Source organism: Salmo trutta, chromosome 31 (genome assembly GCF_901001165.1).
Source record: "Salmo trutta chromosome 31, fSalTru1.1, whole genome shotgun sequence".
Classification (NCBI taxonomy): Eukaryota; Metazoa; Chordata; class Actinopteri; order Salmoniformes; family Salmonidae; genus Salmo; species Salmo trutta.
This window is the reverse complement of record NC_042987.1, coordinates 40,483,831-40,502,850: the sequence shown is the minus strand read 5'-3', so window position 1 is coordinate 40,502,850 and position 19,020 is coordinate 40,483,831. Positions and strand designations below refer to the sequence as shown.

General features: G+C 44.8%; 1 protein-coding gene across 1 annotated transcript in view; it reads right to left on the bottom strand.

Annotated features, from left to right (window-relative positions):
* Nucleotides 1–19,020, bottom strand: part of ptprma (protein tyrosine phosphatase receptor type Ma) — a 286,344-nt gene that overhangs the window by 209,240 nt on the left and 58,084 nt on the right. Inside the window, exon 4 of the mRNA XM_029724694.1 lies at nt 11,615–11,889. Within this exon, the coding sequence (XP_029580554.1) occupies nt 11,615–11,889 (275 nt within the window). The remainder of the gene's footprint in view (nt 1–11,614; nt 11,890–19,020) is intronic.

The following is a 19,020-nucleotide window of genomic DNA, read 5'->3' as shown; positions in this document are numbered from 1 at the left end:
CTCTCTCCCCCATATATATCTCTCTCCTCTCTCTCCCCCGTATATCTCTCTCTCTCCCCCATATATATCTCTCTCTCCTCTCTCTCCCGTTATAAATCTCTATCTCCTCTCTCTCCATGTAAAAATGTCTCTCCTCTCTCTCCCTGTATCTCTCTCTCTCTCATGTCTCTCCCTGTATAAATCTCTCTCTCTCTTCTCTCTCCCCATCTCTCTCTCTCTCCTCTCTCTCCCCGTATATCTCTCTCTCTCTCCCCCGTACAAATCTCTCTCTCCTCTCTCTCCCTGTATATATCTCTCTCTTCTCTCTCTCCCTGTATATCTCTCTCTTTCCTCTCTCTCTTCGTATCTCACTCTCTCCTCTCTCTCCCAATATCTCTCTCTCTCATCTCCTCTCATCTCCCCTCATCTCCTCTCATCTTCTCTCATCTCCCCTCATCTCCCCTCATCTCCTCTCATCTCCCTACATCTCACCTCATCTCCCGACATCTCCTCTCATATCTCCCTACATCTCCCCACATGTCCTCTCATCACCCCTCATCTCCTCTCTTAATGATGGGTCAGAGACAATTATCCCCTGCACTATCATTGATGTTCAAATGAATTATATCAAAGCTATTAGCCAGCGCTGACTGATGTCAGTAGCACAAACTAAATATTTCAATTAGAGAGAGAAAAAGGAATGGGGAGAGAGAGAGAGAGAGGGGGGGGGGGTGTCTTTTGGTTCGTTTCTGCTGCCAGCGATGATACGGACTGCCTTGGCCTTTTAATTCATTTTAATAGGAGTGTAATGAGGCCATAATTGTTAGCCTCTGCCTTTCGCTATGGAATATCTCAAAAGACAAAAAAATACAATTATAATTAGTAAAGAGAGGGAAGGAGAGAGAGAGATATGCAGGGAGAGAGAAGAGAGAGAGAGCTATACGGGGAGAGAGAGGAGATATATATATATATATATATTAGGAGAGAGAGATAAACTTGAAGTTGAAAGTTTACATACACTTAGGTTGGAGTCATTAAAACTCGTTTTTCAACCACTCCACAAATTTCTTGTTAACAAACTATAGTTTTGGCAAGTCGGTTAGGACATCTACATTGTGCATGACACAAGTAATTTTTCCAACAATTGTTTACAGACAGATTATTTCACTTATAATTCACTGTATCACAATTCCAGTGGGTCAGAAGTTTACATACACTAAGTTGACTGTGCCTTTAAACAGCTTGGAAAATTCCAGAAAATTATGCTATGGCTTTAGAAGCTTCTGATAGGCTAATTGACATAATTTGAGTCAATTGGAGGTGTACTTGTGGATGTATTTTGAGGCCTACCTTCAAACTCAGTGCCTCTTTGGTTGACATCATGGGAAAATCAAAAGAAATCAGCATAGACCTCAGAAAAAAAATTGTAGACGTCATCGCGTCTGGTTCATCCTTGGGAGCAATTTCCAAACGCCTGAAGGTACCACGTTCATCTGTACAAACAATAGTGCGCAAGTATAAACTCCATGGGACCACGCAGCCGTCATACCGCTCAGGAAGGAGACGCGTTCTGTCTCCTAGAGATGAACGTACTTTGGTGCGAAAAGTGCAAATCAATACCAGAACAACAGCAAAGGACCTTGTGAAGATGCTGGAGGAAACAGGCACAAAAGTATCTAAATCCACAGTAAAACAAGTCCTATATCGACATAACCTGAAAGGCCCGCTCAGCAAGGAAGAAGCCACTGCTCCAAAACCGCCATAAAAAAGCCAGACTACGGTTTCCAACTGCACATTGGGACAAAGATCGTACTTTTTTGTGAAATGTCCTCTGGTCTGATGAAACAAAAGTAGAACTGTTTGGCCATAATGAGCATCGTTATGTTTGGAGGAAAAAGGGGGAGGCTTGCAAGCCGAAGAACACCATCCCAACCGTGAAGCACGGGATGGCAGCATCATGTTGTGAGTGTGCTTTGCTGCAGGAGGGACTGGTGCACTTCACAAAATAGATGGCATCATGAGAAGGGAAAATTATGTGGATATATTGAAGCAAAATATCCAGACATCAGTCAGGAAGTTAAAGCTTGGTCACAAATGGTTCTTCCAAATGGACAATGACCACAAGCAGACTTCCAAAGTTGTGGCAAAATGGCTTAAAGACAACAAAGTCAAGGTATTGGAGTGGCCGTCACAAAGCCCTGACCTCAATCCTATAGGGAATTTTTACTAGGATTAAATGTCAGGAATTGTGAAAAACTGAGTTTAAATGTATTTGGCTAAGGTGTGTTTAAACTTCCGAACTTCAACTGTATATACTGGGAGAGAGAGGAGAGAGAGAGAGAGATATTCGGGTAGAGAGAGGAGAGAGACACGGGGAGAGAGAGATATATACGGGGAGAGAGAGGAGAGAGAGGAGAGAGAGAGGAGAGGGAGAGAGATACGGGGAGAGAGAGGAGAGAGAGAGGAGAGGGAGGAGAGAGATACGGGGAGAGAGAGGAGAGAGATATATACGGGGAGAGAGAGGAGAGAGAGAGAGATACGGGGAGAGGAGAGAGAGGAGAGAGATATATACGGGGAGAGAGAGGAGAGAGAGAGAGATACGGGAGAGAGAGGAGAGAGATATATACGGGGAGAGAGAGGAGAGAGAGAGAGATACGGGGAGAGAGAGGAGAGAGATATATACGGGGAGAGAGAGGAGAGAGAGATATATACGGGGAGAGAGAGGAGAGAGAGAGATACGGGGAGAGAGAGGAGAGAGATATATACGGGGAGAGAGAGGAGAGAGAGAGAGATACGGGGAGAGAGAGGAGAGAGATATATACGGGGAGAGAGAGGGGAGAGAGAGGAGAGAGATATATACGGGGAGAGAGAGGAGAGAGAGATATATACGGGGAGAGAGAGGAGAGAGATATATACAGGGAGAAAGAGGAGAGAGAGATATATACGGGGAGAGAGAGGAGAGAGAGAGATACGGGGAGAGAGAGAGGAGAGAGATATATACGGGGAGAGAGAGGAGAGAGATATATATATACTGGGAGAGAGAGGGGAGAGAGATATATATGGGGAGAGAGAGGAGAGAGATTTATACAGGGAGAGAGAGGAGAGAGAGAGAGATATACGGGGAGAGAGAGCGTTATATATGGGGAGAGGAGAGAGAGATATACGGGGAGAGAGAGGAGAGAGATATATACGGGGAGAGAGAGGAGAGAGAGAGATACGGGGAGAGAGAGGAGAGAGAGATACGGGGAGAGAGAGGAGAGAGATATATACGGGGAGAGAGAGGAGAGAGAGATACGGGGAGAGAGAGGAGAGAGATATATACGGGGAGAGAGAGGAGAGAGAGAGAGATACGGGGAGAGAGAGGAGAGAGATATATACGGGGAGAGAGAGGAGAGAGAGATATATACGGGGAGAGAGAGGAGAGAGAGAGATACGGGGAGAGAGAGGAGAGAGATATATACGGGGAGAGAGAGGAGAGAGAGAGAGATACGGGGAGAGAGAGGAGAGAGATATATACGAGGAGAGAGAGGGGAGAGAGAGGAGAGAGATATATACGGGGAGAGAGAGGAGAGAGAGATATATACGGGGAGAGAGAGGAGAGAGATATATACGGGGAGAAAGAGGAGAGAGAGATATATACGGGGAGAGAGAGGAGAGAGAGAGAGATACGGGGAGAGAGAGGAGAGAGATATATACGGGGAGAGAGAGGAGAGAGATATATATATACTGGGAGAGAGAGGGGAGAGAGATATATATGGGGAGAGAGAGGAGAGAGATTTATACAGGGAGAGAGAGGAGAGAGAGAGAGATATACGGGGAGAGAGAGCGTTATATATGGGGAGAGGAGAGAGAGATATACGGGGAGAGAGAGGAGAGATATATACAGGGAGAGAGAGAGAGATATACAGGGAGAGAGAGGAGAGAGAGAGACATACGGAGGGAGAGAGAGGAGAGAGAGGAGATGAGATGAGAGGAGATGAGGGGAGATGAGGGGAGATGAGAGGAGATGAGGGGAGATGAGGGGAGATGAGGGGAGATGAGGTGAGATGAGGGGAGATGAGGGGAGATGTAGGGAGATGAGGAGAGATGAGGGGAGATGTAGGGAGATGAGAGGAGATGAGGGGAGATGAGAGGAGATGAGGGGAGATGAGGAGAGATGAGAGGAGATGAGAGGAGATGAGGGGAGATGAGGGGAGATGAGGGGAGATGAGGAGAGATGAGGGGAGATGAGGAGAGATGAGAGGAGATGAGGGGAGATGAGAGGAGATGAGGGGAGATGAGGTGAGATGAGGGGAGATGAGGAGAGATGAGAGGAGATGAGAGGAGGTGAGGGGAGATGAGGGGAGATGAGGAGAGATGAGAGGAGATGAGGGGAGATGAGAGGAGATGAGGGGAGATGAGGGGAGATGAGGAGAGATGAGAGGAGATGAGAGGAGATGAGGGGAGATGAGGGGAGATGAGAGGAGATGAGAGGAGATGAGGGGAGATGAGGGGAGATGTAGGGAGGTGACAGGAGGTGAGAGGCGGTGAGAGGAGATGAGGGGAGATGAGAGGAGATGAGGGGAGATGAGAGGAGATGAGAGGAGATGAGGGGAGATGAGAGGAGGTGAGAGGAGATGAGGGGAGATGAGGGGAGATGTAGGGAGGTGACAGGAGGTGAGAGGCGGTGAGAGGAGATGAGGGGAGATGAGAGGAGGTGAGAGGAGATGAGGGGAGATGAGAGGAGATGAGAGGAGATGAGGGGAGATGAGAGGAGGTGAGAGGAGATGAGGGGAGATGAGGGGAGATGAGGGGAGATGTAGGGAGATGAGAGGAGATGAGAGGAGGTGAGAGGAGATGAGGGGAGATGAGAGGAGGTGAGAGGAGATGAGGGGAGATGAGAGGAGATGAGAGGAGATGAGGGGAGATGAGAGGAGATTAGGGGAGATGAGAGGAGATGAGAGGAGATGAGAGGAGATGAGAGGAGGTGAGAGGAGATGAGGGGAGATGAGGGGAGATGTAGGGAGGTGACAGGAGGTGAGAGGCGGTGAGAGGAGATGAGGGGAGATGAGAGGAGATGAGGGGAGATGAGAGGAGAGATGAAAGGAGATGAGAGGAGTGACAGACAGGGAGAGAAGAAAATGATCTGGAAATCTGGAAATAACTGAGTAGTACATGTTTAATACAGGACTGATTTAAATAGCACTGTCTGTAGCCACAGGCTTATTGTTCTGAAATAAACTATAAACAAATGAGGTTGGTGTCTTTCTTTAATTTTAATGGGCTATGCCTCATTAAAAACATATCAATTATCAAATGTATGTATTCTATACATTATACAGTACATAGGACATGTTCGCAGAACAGCTTACATGCATCCAGTGTGTATTCAATTGAGAACAATGCATTTCCACTCACTCCCCAGTTCATAGCAAATGACCGGAGCCATTCGCTTTGGTTTTGATCGCTCTAAGTTTGAACAGGTTTCTTTTTGTGACACTCCCTTCCAAAGCGGATTATCATAGACGTTAGAACAGTTCCAGAGAGTTTTATCTTTCAGGTTCATAATGGCTCATAGCCACAACGGTTCAACTGCTCGAGAAAAACGAAGAGGAAGAAAATAAATTCAACATGCCACATTGGCTTCAGAAAACTCCAGGAGATTCTGTTGACTGCAAAGATAGAATCGCGCTCTATCTGTTCTCCTCTACCTTGCCTGGCTGGCAAAGTACCAGGATGTTGTCTCTGGTTTTAAATCTGAATTTAGAGAACTGAATTTGAAAACTGAGAAGTTGAATATATGAAACTTTTATCCACTTGAAATGATAGTTTGTAAACTTTATAGACAATGAATGCAATATCTACCATATTGAAACAGGAATATATAAATAGTGAATTTGAATATTCAATTAAATTGAAATATAATTTTAAAACTGAATGAAATATTCAGTCAATTCAGTTTCAAATCAAGAAATACAACTTCAATGTATGAATTCAATGATTCAATTGGTGCATTACAAATTCAAAAATATTCCACTCAAATTGAATGAATTAGGGAAATCAAATACAATTTATGTTGGCACTGAAATCACTCCATACAAATCAAACCCTGGTTTACGATGTGAATAGCAATAAATAGGTATTATTTTATGACATGATAAATATGTGATGACTTCCTCAATGACATTTTAGGAAGACCTGACAGAGGAGTAATTATCTCAGATGAAAGACCTGGTTTGGACTTTATAAAATATATAACCATAACATGTAGTTACCGAATTACATCAGAGTACCAGGTAGTTTCATTATGGCAGACACACACACACACACACACACACACACACACACACACACACACACACACACACACACACACACACACACACACACACACACACACACACACACACACACACACAGACACACACACACACAGACACACACACGCACAGACACAGACACACACGCAGAAACAGACACAGACACACACACAGACACACACACACACAGACACAGACGCACACACACACACACACACACACACACACACACACACACACACACACACACACACACACACACACACACACACACACACACACACACACACACACACACACTTAGGTTACTATGCAATTAAAGACACCTATAATTATTTGAGCTCTTTTTATTTTCCTTGTGAGGAAGAGACGGCCCAGAGATCATTAGTGTCTTCGCTATTACTTTCCCTTGTTGTCAATTTAAAGACGGAGAACTTTATGTTTCACACACATGCACGCACGCACACACACACACACACACACACACACACAGACAAACATACACACACACACACACACACACACACACACACACACGCATGCAGGCACGCACACACACACACACACACACACACACACACACACACACACAGACACACACACAGACGCACACACACACACACACACACACACACACACACATACAGACACGCGCACACACGCACGCACACACACACACGCACACAGACACGTGCACGCACACATGCACGCAGGCACGCACACACACACACACACACACACACACACGCACGCAGGCACGCACGCAAACGCACACGCACACACACACGCACAAAGAAACCATTATAAAGAGAGATACCGTTCCCTCCGAGGGTTGAATGGCAACAGATGTCTGGGATTTCCCATAGCACATTGAGATGTATAATGGTGTGTGTGTGTGTGTGTGTGTGTGTGTGTGTGTGTGTGTGTGTGTGTGTGTGTGTGTGTGTGTGTATATGCGTGCGTGCGTGCGTGCCTGCGTGCGTGTGTGTTATAAACCAATGCTTCACAACTCTGAATGTCACATCGATAAACAAGAGACTGTCATAAAAGGGTAGAGACGTGTGTGAAATGAAATGTTGTATGAAACTATTGACGACAATCTGGGCCTGGGCAGTGTTCAGAAAACCTCTATCAGTCTTTACTGTGTTAAAGAGCCAAGCACTGTAACATCGTTGACTTTATGTTTAGAAACCTGGCTGCTTCTCATTGTCTTAGTATCTATTCTGTACTGTATCAATGGGTTGGTTGGTTGTCTTAGTAACTATTCTGTACTGTATCAATGGGCTGGTTGTCTTAGTATCTATTCTGTATTGTATCAATGGGCTGGTTGGTTGTCTTAGTATCTATTCTGTACTGTATCAATGGGCTGGTTGGTTGTCTTAGTAACTATTCTGTACTGTATCAATGGGCTGGTTGGTTGTCTTAGTATCTATTCTGTACTGTATCAATGGGCTGGTTGGTTGTCTTAGTAACTATTCTGTACTGTATCAATGGGTTGGTTGTCTTAGTATCTATTCTGTACTGTATCAATGGGCTGGTTGGTTGTCTTAGTAACTATTCTGTACAGTATCAATGGGTTGGTTGTCTTAGTAACTATTCTGTACTGTATCAATGGGTTGGTTGTCTTAGTATCTATTCTGTACTGTATCAATGGGCTGGTTGGTTGTCTTAGTAACTATTCTGTACTGTATCAATGGGCTGGTTGGTTGTCTTAGTAACTATTCTGTACTGTATCAATGGGTTGGTTGTCTTAGTATCTATTCTGTACTGTATCAATGGGCTGGTTGTCTTAGTAACTATTCTGTACTGTATCAATGGGCTGGTTGGTTGTCTTAGTAACTATTCTGTACAGTATCAATGGGTTGGTTGTCTTAGTATCTATTCTGTACTGTATCAATGGGCTGGTTGGTTGTCTTAGTAACTATTCTGTACTGTATCAATGGGCTGGTTGTCTTAGTATCTATTCTGTACTGTATCAATGGGCTGGTTGGTTGTCTTAGTAACTATTCTGTACTGTATCAATGGGTTGTTTGTCTTAGTAACTATTCTGTACTGTATCAATGGGTTGGTTGTCTTAGTAACTATTCTGTACTGTATCAATGGGTTGGTTGTCTTAGTATCTATTCTGTACTGTATCAATGGGCTGGTTGGTTGTCTTAGTAACTATTCTGTACTGTATCAATGGGTTGGTTGTCTTAGTAACTATTCTGTACTGTATCAATGGGTTGGTTGTCTTAGTAACTATTCTGTACTGTATCAATGGGTTGGTTGTCTTAGTATCTATTCTGTACTGTATCAATGGGCTGGTTGGTTGTCTTAGTAACTATTCTGTACTGTATCAATGGGTTGGTTGTCTTAGTATCTATTATGTACTGTATCAATGGGTTGGTTGTATATAGACCCCAGTGGGGCCTGTAGCCTGTAGTTATAATGAAATATCCCAGTGGGGCCTGTAGCCTGTAGTTATAATGAAATATCCCAGTGGGGCCTGTAGCCTGTAGTTATAATGAAATAGCCCAGTGGGGTCTGTAGCCTGTAGCTATAATGAAATAGCCCAGTGGGGCCTAATCTCCTGTTGGTTGGGAGGTCAAGATGTCAAGAGGGCTCTCTGCATCAAGTAACACGGTGCACCTTTTTTAACCAAGGCCCATAGGTAAAACCAATAGGTCTCTGGTTAAAAGTAGTGCACTATATAAGGAATAGAGTTCCACTTGAGACACGCCATTGGTGAGTTGTGTCTCTTCCTCAATGAGGCCTGGAAACACTATTGTCGAGGGTGTGAAATCCCTGGGCTCGGTGTGCCAGGGTTCAGGGATGATGTTCCAATCAGGAAGTAGTGAGTGAAAATGAGTTTTCTGGTGGAATAGAACATTATATAGAACTGGTGCTGAGGAGAGAGAACACACATAGGCCTATTGCCATGGATACAAAGGGTTCATATTCATCATTTATAACATGTTTTAATGGACCATTGTTGTGTCTCTTCTCTGCCACTATAATCAGATGTGAGTAACTATGTATCGCTGGCCTCCAAAATGAATTTATATGCAAATAGGACAATAAAGCGTTGTATCATACAATATATATCCAGCTACAATAATCATTTACAACATTAACAATGTCTACACTGTATTTCATATCTATTTTTTTATGTTATTTAAATGGACAAAAAAATGTGCTTTTCTTTCAAAAACAAGGACATTTCTAAGTGACCCCAAACTTTTGAACGGTAGTGTACATATTTACATAATTTTATTATTTTATTTTTTATGGTATTGAAAATCCTACCGCCATTATAGGTAATGTAAGGTAAGGTAAAGGGTAGCTATTGGTTAACTATTTAACTATATATATTTATATATATATATATATATATATATATAAATTATATTAGTTTATTATTAAAAAATGTATGGTATTGAAAATCCTATCCTAACTTCACACACCTGATTCTACTAATTAGCTGCTCAACAAGACCTTAACAAGCTGAATCAGATGTGCTGAATTAGGGTTGGACTGAAAACCTACAGGACAGTAGATCTCCAGGAAGAGGGTTGGACTGAAAACCTACAGGACAGTAGATCTCCAGGAAGAGGGTTGGACTGAAAACCTACAGGACAGTAGATCTCCAGGAAGAGGGTTGGAATGAAAACCTACAGGACAGTAGATCTCCAGGAAGAGGGTTGGACTGAAACCCTACAGGACAGTAGATCTCCAGGAAGAGGGTTGGACTGAAAACCTACAGGACGATAGCTCTCCAGGAAGAGGGTTAGACTGAAAACCTACAGGACAGTAGATCTCCAGGAAGAGGGTTAGACTGAAAACCTACAGGACAGTAGATCTCCAGGAAGAGGGTTGGACTGAAAACCTACAGGACAGTAGATCTCCAGGAAGAGGGTTAGACTGAAAACCTACAGGACAGTAGATCTCCAGGAAGAGGGTTGGAATGAAAACCTACAGGACAGTAGATCTCCAGGAAGAGGGTTGGACTGAAAACCTACAGGACAGTAGATCTCCAGGAAGAGGGTTGGACTGAAAACCTACAGGACGATAGCTCTCCAGGAAGAGGGTTAGACTGAAAACCTACAGGACAGTAGATCTCCAGGAAGAGGGTTAGACTGAAAACCTACAGGACAGTAGATCTCCAGGAAGAGGGTTAGACTGAAAACCTACAGGACGGTAGATCTCTAGGAAGAGGGTTAGACTGAAAACCTACAGGACAGTAGATCTCCAGGAAGAGGGTTGGACTGAAAACCTACAGGACAGTAGATCTCCAGGAAGAGGGTTGGAATGAAAACCTACAGGACAGTAGATCTCCAGGAAGAGGGTTGGACTGAAAACCTACAGGACAGTAGATCTCCAGGAAGAGGGTTGGAATGAAAACCTACAGGACAGTAGATCTCCAGGAAGAGGGTTGTACTGAAAACCTACAGGACAGTAGATCTCCAGGAAGAGGGTTGGAATGAAAACCTACAGGACAGTAGATCTCCAGGAAGAGGGTTGGGCAGCCCTGGTTTAGGTAACGTAAGGTAAGGTAAACTAAGGCAATGTAAGGTAAGGTAAGGTAAACTAAACTAAACTAAGGTAAGGTAAGCTAATGTAAACTAAGTTAATGTAAGGTAGGGTAAACTAAGGCAATGTAAGGTAAACTAAGGTAATCTAAAATAAGGTTACGTAAGGTAAGGTAAACTAGGGTAAGGTAAGGTAAACTAAGGTAATGTAAACTAAGTTAATGTAAGGTAGGGTAAACTAAGGTAAGGTAAGGTAAGGTAAGGTAAACTAGGGTAAGGTAAGGTAAACTAAGGTAAAGTAAACTAAAGTAAGGTAGGGTAAACTAAGTTAATGTAAGGTAAGGTAAACTAAGGTAAGGTAAGGTAAGGTAAGGTAAGGTAAGGTAAGGTAAGGTAAGGTAAACTAAGGTAAGGTAAGGTAAGGTAAGGTAAGGTAATCTAAGGTAAGGTAATCTAAGGTAAGGTAAGGTAAGCTAAGGTAAGGTAATCTAAGGTAAGGTAAGGTAATCTAAGGTAAGGTAAGGTAAACTAAGGTAAGGTAATCTAAGGTAAGGTAAGGTAATCTAAGGTAAGGTAAGGTAAACTAAGGTAAGGTAATCTAAGGTAAGGTAAGGTAAGGTAAGCTAAAGTAAGGTAAGGTAATCTAAGGTAAGGTAATCTAAAGTAAGGTAAGGTAAACTAAGGTAAGGTAATCTAAGGTAAGGTAAGGTAAGGTAAGCTAAAGTAAGGTAAGGTAATCTAAGGTAAGGTAATCTAAGGTAAGGTAAGGTAAGGTAAGGTAAGGTAAGGTAAGGTAAGGTAAGGTGGGGGGGTAAGGTAACTCACCTGATAGAAGTTGGGCCAGTAGGTAGAGATGGCCAGTTCTACCTGTACCCAGGCTCTAGTAGCTGGCCCAGACACGTTCCAGACAGGCATGCCCAGGGGACTGTTGTTCTCTCTGATGTACACGTTGAGCTGCCCAGGCCCCGCCCCCTCGCGTCCAGACAGGAAGTACCGGAAGATGATGCAGTGAGTGTCATTCTCCTTCAGCTGGGGAGTCAGGAGTAATGCCTTCTGACCAGCGAAACGCCCCGACGTGTTGACCATAATGAAGGCTGAATCTGGGGCAGCAGAGGAGAGGAGAGGAGAGGAGAGGATGGGAGAGGAGAGGGGAGGGGAGGGGAGGGGAGGGGAGGAGAGGAGAGGGGAGGGGAGGGGAGAGGAGAGGTGAGGAGAGGAGAGGAGAGGAGGGGGAGAGGAGAGGAGGAGAGGAGAGGAGAAGAGAGGAGGAGAGGAGGAGAGGAGAGGATGGGAGAGGAGAGGAGAGGAGAGGAGAGGGGAGGGGAGGGGAGGGAGGAGAGGAGAGGAGAGGAGAGGGGAGGGGAGGGGAGGGGAGGGGAGGGAAGGGGAGAGGAGAAGAGAGGAGAGTAGGGGAGAGGAGAGGAGAGGAGAGGAGAGGAGAGGAGAAAAAAGAGAGAGGAGAGGATTAAATGGAGGTTAGAACTGTGTAGCTGGGGGGGGGGGTCAGAACTCCGTAACACAGACAGGATCACATCCAACCAAAACAAACTTTATTTACAGATGAAGGATCTTCATTTAACCAGTATTGTTGCAGCAAAATAATCATGTCGAAACAGGATTTGAACGTTTAGTCCATAAGGTTGCTAGATCGGTTGTTAGGCTATTAGCTAGCCAAATTTGGCTACATGAAATGTGCAGTACAGTTAATATAGCCATTTGTTAGTGCGGCGTTTTCAGTGTATTGATGTCAATCATGAAGCTCATTTGCATTTCCTACGGTGCAGGAAAATTCTCACCAAAAAAAAGACTGATCAAATGAAGATCCTACACCTGTAAATAGCATTGAAACATATAAATACATTTGACAGTATAGCAGTGGAGAGGACACCACTGTGGGGAGGGAAAGACAATAAATTAGGTATTAAATTAAATTACATTTAAATTTGTATTTGTCACATAAACAACAGGTGTAGATTAACAGTGAAACACTTACTTACGGGCAATACAGAGAAGAAGACATTAGAGAAATACCAGAAAGACAATAACACGAGGAATAAATACATAATGAGTAACGATAACTTCCTGTCTATATACAGGAAGTACCAGTACCGAGTCGATGTGCAGCGGTACGAGGTAATTGAGGTAGACATGCACATTTAGATAGAGGTAAAGTGACTAGGCAACAGGATAGATTATGGACAGTAACAGCAGTATACTGTAGGTAGGGGTAAAGGATAGATAATAGACAGTAACAGCAGTATATTGTAGGTAGGGGTAAAGGATAGATAATAGACAGTAACAGCAGTATACTGTAGGTAGGGGTAAAGGACAGATAATAGACAGTAACAGCAGTATACTGTAGGTAGGGGTAAAGGATAGATAATAGACAGTAACAGCAGTATACTGTAGGTAGGGGTAAAGGATAGATAATAGACAGTAACAGCAGTATACTGTAGGTAGGGGTAAAGGATAGATAATAGACAGTAACAGCAGTATACTGTAGGTAGGGGTAAAGGATAGATAATAGACAGTAGCAGCAGTATACTGTAGGTAGGGGTAAAGTGACTAGGTAACAGGATAGATAATAGACAGTAACAGCAGTATACTGTAGGTAGGGGTAAAGGATAGATAATAGACAGTAACAGCAGTATACTGTAGGTAGGGGTAAAGGATAGATAATAGACAGTAACAGCAGTATACTGTAGGTAGGGGTAAAGGATAGATAATAGACAGTAACAGCAGTATACTCTAGGTAGGGGTAAAGGATAGATAATAGACAGTAACCGCAGTATACTGTAGGTAGGGGTAAAGGATAGATAATAGACAGTAACAGCAGTATACTGTAGGTAGGGGTAAAGGATAGATAATAGACAGTAACAGCAGTATACTGTAGGTAGGGGTAAAGGATAGATAATAGACAGTAACAGCAGTATACTGTAGGTAGGGGTAAAGGATAGATAATAGACAGTAACAGCAGTATACTGTAGGTAGGGGTAAAGGATAGATAATAGACAGTAACAACAGTATACTGTAGGTAGGGGTAAAGGATAGATAATAAACAGTAACAGCAGTATACTGTAGGTAGGGGTAAAGGATAGATAATAGACAGTAACAGCAGTATACTGTAGGTAGGGGTAAAGGATAGATAATAGACAGTAACAGCAGTATACTGTAGGTAGGGGTAAAGTGACTAGACAACAGGATAGATAATAGACAGTAACAGTAGTATACTTTAGGTAGGGGTAAAGGATAGATAATAGACAGTAGCAGCAGTATACTGTAGGTAGGGGTAAAGGATAGATAATAAACAGTAACAGCAGTATACTGTAGGTAGGGGTAAAGGATAGATAATAGACAGTAACAGCAGTATACTGTAGGTAGGGGTAAAGGATAGATAATAGACAGTAACAGCAGTATACTGTAGGTAGGGATAAAGTGACTAGACAACAGGATAGATAATAGACAGTAACAGCAGTATACTGTAGGTAGGGGTAAAGGATAGATAATAGACAGTAACAGCAGTATACTGTAGGTAGGGGTAAAGGATAGATAATAGACAGTAACAGCAGTATACTGTAGGTAGGGGTAAAGGATAGATAATAGACAGTAACAGCAGTATACTGTAGGTAGGGGTAAAGGATAGATAATAGACAGTAGCAGCAGTATACTGTAGGTAGGGGTAAAGGATAGATAATAGACAGTAACAGCAGTATACTGTAGGTAGGGGTAAAGGATAGATAATAGACAGTAACAGCAGTATACTGTAGGTAGGGGTAAAGGATAGATAATAGACAGTAACAGCAGTATACTGTAGGTAGGGGTAAAGGATGGATAATAGACAGTAACAGCAGTATACTGTAGGTAGGGGTAAAGGATAGATAATAGACAGTAACAGCAGTATACTGTAGGTAGGGGTAAAGGATAGATAATAGACAGTAACAGCAGTATACTGTAGGTAGGGGTAAAGTGACTAGGTAACAGGATAGATAATAGACAGTAGCAGTAGTATACTGTAGGTAGGTGTAAAGTGACTAGACAACAGGATAGATAATAGACAGTAACAGCAGTATACTGTAGGTAGGGGTAAAGGATAGATAATAGACAGTAACAGCAGTATACTGTAGGTAGGGGTAAAGGATAGATAATAGACAGTAGCAGCAGTATACTGTAGGTAGGGGTAAAGTGACTAGGTAACAGGATAGATAATAGACAGTAACAGCAGTATACTCTAGGTAGGGGTAAAGGATAGATAATAGACAGTAACAGCAGTATACTGTAGGTAGGGGTAAAGGATAGATAATAGACAGTAACAGCAGTATACTGTAGGTAGGGGTAAAGGATAGATAATTCCAGTCAAGTCAGTGAGACAAATTGCAAATGTTCCTCATTGAAAATCTTTGAAGAGACAGGGTTAGGGTCAATACCATTTCAATTCCAGTCAACTCAGTAAGACAAATTGCAAATGTTCCTCAATGAAAAGCATTGAAGATAATTGGATATTGAATTCTAGTGTACTTCCTGAATTGACTGGAATTGAAATGGAATTGACCCTAACCCTAAGGAGAGCAGTTGATATATCTCATATTATGAACTGGGTGGTTCGAGCCCTGAATGCTGATTGGCTGACAGCCGTGGTATATCAGACCGTATACCACGGGTATGAGATAACATGTATTTTTACTGCTCTAATTACGTTGGTAACCAGTTTATAATAGCAATAATGCACCTTGGGGGTGAGTGGTATATGGCCAATATACCACGGCTAAGGGCTGTGTTCAGGCACTCCGCGTTGTGTCGTGCATAAAGAACAGCCCTTAGCCGTGGTATATTGGCAATATACCACACTGCCTCTGGCCTTATTGCTTAAGTATCTTAAGTGTGTTTTTTATTGTTTCATTGATTTTGGCCGTGTGACTTCCAATCAAGCACAGCTGTAGAGGGTTGTGGTTGATTGGGAGTCACACATAAGTTGCCTACTTTGCCTTGTGGGGCTGTGGGTAATTGTTCATGTCATTGTGGTTGCACCTGACAGGACTGTGTTGGCTGTCAGTTTTTGTTGTTTTTGTAAATTGCATAGAGTTCGTGTAATTAAATATGACGAACCCTAACTCCGACGCATTTTGGTCCACTTCTTCCTCAGACAGCCGTTACAGAATTACCCACCAAACCAGGACCAAGCGGCGGAAGAGGAAGGAGCAGCAGGACTACAGCGTGATGGACCAATGGACTTGGGAACAGATCCTGGACGGAGAGGGACCATGGACTCAGGCTGGGGATTATCGCCTCCCGCAGTGGGAGATTGAAGCGGCAAGAGCGGAGAGGCGCTATTACGAGGAGAGAGAGCGCAACGAGCGCGAGAGGCAGCCCCAATAATTTTTTTTGGGGGGGCACACGGGACAGTCGGTGGAGCTGAGGTCGGAACCAGAGTCAGTCGGGATGACATTGGAGGTGAGCGAGGGATATGAGGCAGAGACTGTGACGGGGTTAATGGGGAAATTAGGAGAGAGAGAGATAAGAGAGCTGTTAGTGTGGTGCATAAAGTACGGCATTCGCCCTACTGAGCGTGTCGTGGGAATGATGTCGCCTGAGGCAGCTCTCCATACTCGTCCTGAGGTGCGTGCTGGTTGTCTGGTAAAGACTGTGCCTGCGCCCAGAAACAGGCCTCCTGCATGTCTTCCCAGCCCTGCACGTCCTGTGCCTACGCCCAGAACCAAGCCTCCTGCATGTCTTCCTATCCTGGTCAAGCCTGTGCCTCCTCCACGGACCAGTACTCCAGTGGGTCTCCCTATCCTGGTCAAGCCCGTGCCTCCTCCACGGTCCAGTCCTCCAGTGGGTCTCTCCACCCTGGTCTCTCCTGTGCCACCTCCTCAAACCAGGCCTCCAGCGGGTCTTCCCAGACTGGTGAGTCCAGGGCCTGCGCCCAGAGCCAGGCCTCCGTTATGTCTCCCCAGCCTGGTGAATCCTGAGCCGGAGCTGCCAGAGTGGCCAGACTGCCCTGTTCTGCCAGAGTGGCCAGACTGCCCTGTTCTGCCAGAGTGGCCAGACTGCCCTGTTCTGCCAGAGTGGCCAGACTGCCCTGTTCTGCCAGAGGTGCCCGCCTGCCCTGATCTGCCAGGGTGCCCGGCCTGTCAGGATCTGCCAGAGTGGTCCTCCTGCCTTCCGGTCCAGCCCGAGTGGCCCTCCTGCCCTCCGGCCCAGCCCGAGTGGCCCGCATGCCTTCCCGGTCCAGCCCGAGTGGCCCGCATGCCTTCCGGCCCAGCCCGAGTGGCCCGCATGCCTTCCCGGCCCAGCCCGAGTGGCCCGCATGCCTTCCGGCCCAGCCTGAGTGGCCCGCATGCCTTCCGGCCCAGCCCGAGTGGCCCGCATGCCTTCCGGCCCAGGCCGAGTGGCCCGCATGCCTTCCCGGCCCAGCCCGAGTGGCCCGCATGCCTTCCGGCCCAGCCTGAGTGGCCCGCATGCCTTCCGGCCCAGCCCGAGTGGCCCGCATGCCTTCCGGCCCAGGCCGAGTGGCCCGCATGTCTTCCGACCCAGCCAGAGTGGTCCGTCTGCCAGGGTCAGCCCGAGTGGCCCGTCTGCCCGGCGCAGCTATCGGCGCCAACAAAGTGGGCGACGCCGAAGGTGGAGCGAGGTCCACGTCCTGCACCTGAGCCACCTCCAGGATAGGTGGGTTGGGGAGGGAGGGTGTAGCACAGTGCCGTCGTTGACGGCAGCCACCCTCCCTTCCCTCCCTTATTGTTTAGGTGTTAAATTTTGTTGGGGATTTTCTTGTTTTCCTTTTTTAGGTGCATCCCGGCGTCTGCACCTTGAGGGGGGGGGTACTGTCACGTCCTGACCAGTAGAGGGGGTAGTTGGGTCAGGACGTGGCAGGAGGGAGTGTGTGTTTTTTATTGTTTCATTGATTTTGGCCGTGTGACTTCCAATCAAGCACAGCTGTAGAGGGTTGTGGTTGATTGGGAGTCACACATAAGTTGCCTACTTTGCCTTGTGGGGTTGTGGGTAATTGTTCATGTCATTGTGGTTGCACCTGACAGGACTGTGTTGGCTGTCAGTTTTTGTTGTTTTTGTAAATTGCATAGAGTTCGTGTAATTAAATATGACGAACCCTAACTCCGCCGCATTTTGGTCCACTTCTTCCTCAGACAGCCGTTACACAGACAGCTACACTGAGGTGGTTTTTACCTCAAATGATGGAGAAAAATTAAGATGAAAAAAAGATGAGGAATCAATAACAAAAAAAAAAAGCACGAGACATTCAACCCCTATATATCATCCTCTCATAAGCCTATAGCTGTCAGCTCCACAGAGAGAAGACACACGATGTACTGAAAGGACATGCGAGACATACTGAAACCCAGAAGAGACACGGTTTGTGTTGATATTACTCACAGTGCACCAGTACAATTCATTATCACACAGAGAGACTTTAGACAGTTCAGAAAAGATGGAGCAAAACAGACTAAGCAGAAAAGTTTTGCTCGTTTGTCATCAAATACCTGACTTTATACACAGAGCCCACTCACAGACACAAATCTAACTTGTCTTCAGATTTGCTGAGGTACATTAGAAAAAAAAGAGGTAGAACCCAGTTTGTTCCTTCAGTGACTCAGACCGCTTATCTTGTTGTGCTAAATAACACATGTAACACTCTCTCCACCTTCTCTCTCTCCTGCTCTCTCTTCTAAACCCTCCTCTCAGATAACGAGTCGAGGAATCTGTCATGTTTACACAATAGAACACGAGAAGGAGAGGAGGAGAAAAGAGGAGAGGAGGAGAAGAGAGAAGAGCTGAGTCAAGCTCTTCTAGTTTGTAGTTGGTCATGCTGTATTGGAAAAGGAGGAGGAGGAGGAGGAGGAGGAGGAGGAGGAGGTGAGAGGAGACAACCTCTTACAGTTTGTTGGTCATCCTACGACACTTCTCCTGAGTGTTTGTGTTACGGGTTCTGATCTCTAGTCTACAACATCTCAATACATCTCTGTTAATCTCTACTGATATATAGTCTACAACATCTCAATACATCTCTATTAATCTCTACTGATTTCTTGTCTACAATATCTCAATACATCTCTGTTAATCTCTACTGATCTCTAGTCTACAACATCTCAATACATCTCTGTTAATCTCTACTGATTTCTAGTCTACAACATCTCAATACATCTCTGTTAATCTCTACTGATTTCTAGTCTACAACATCTCAATACATCTCTGTTAATCTCTACTGGTCTCTAGTCTAC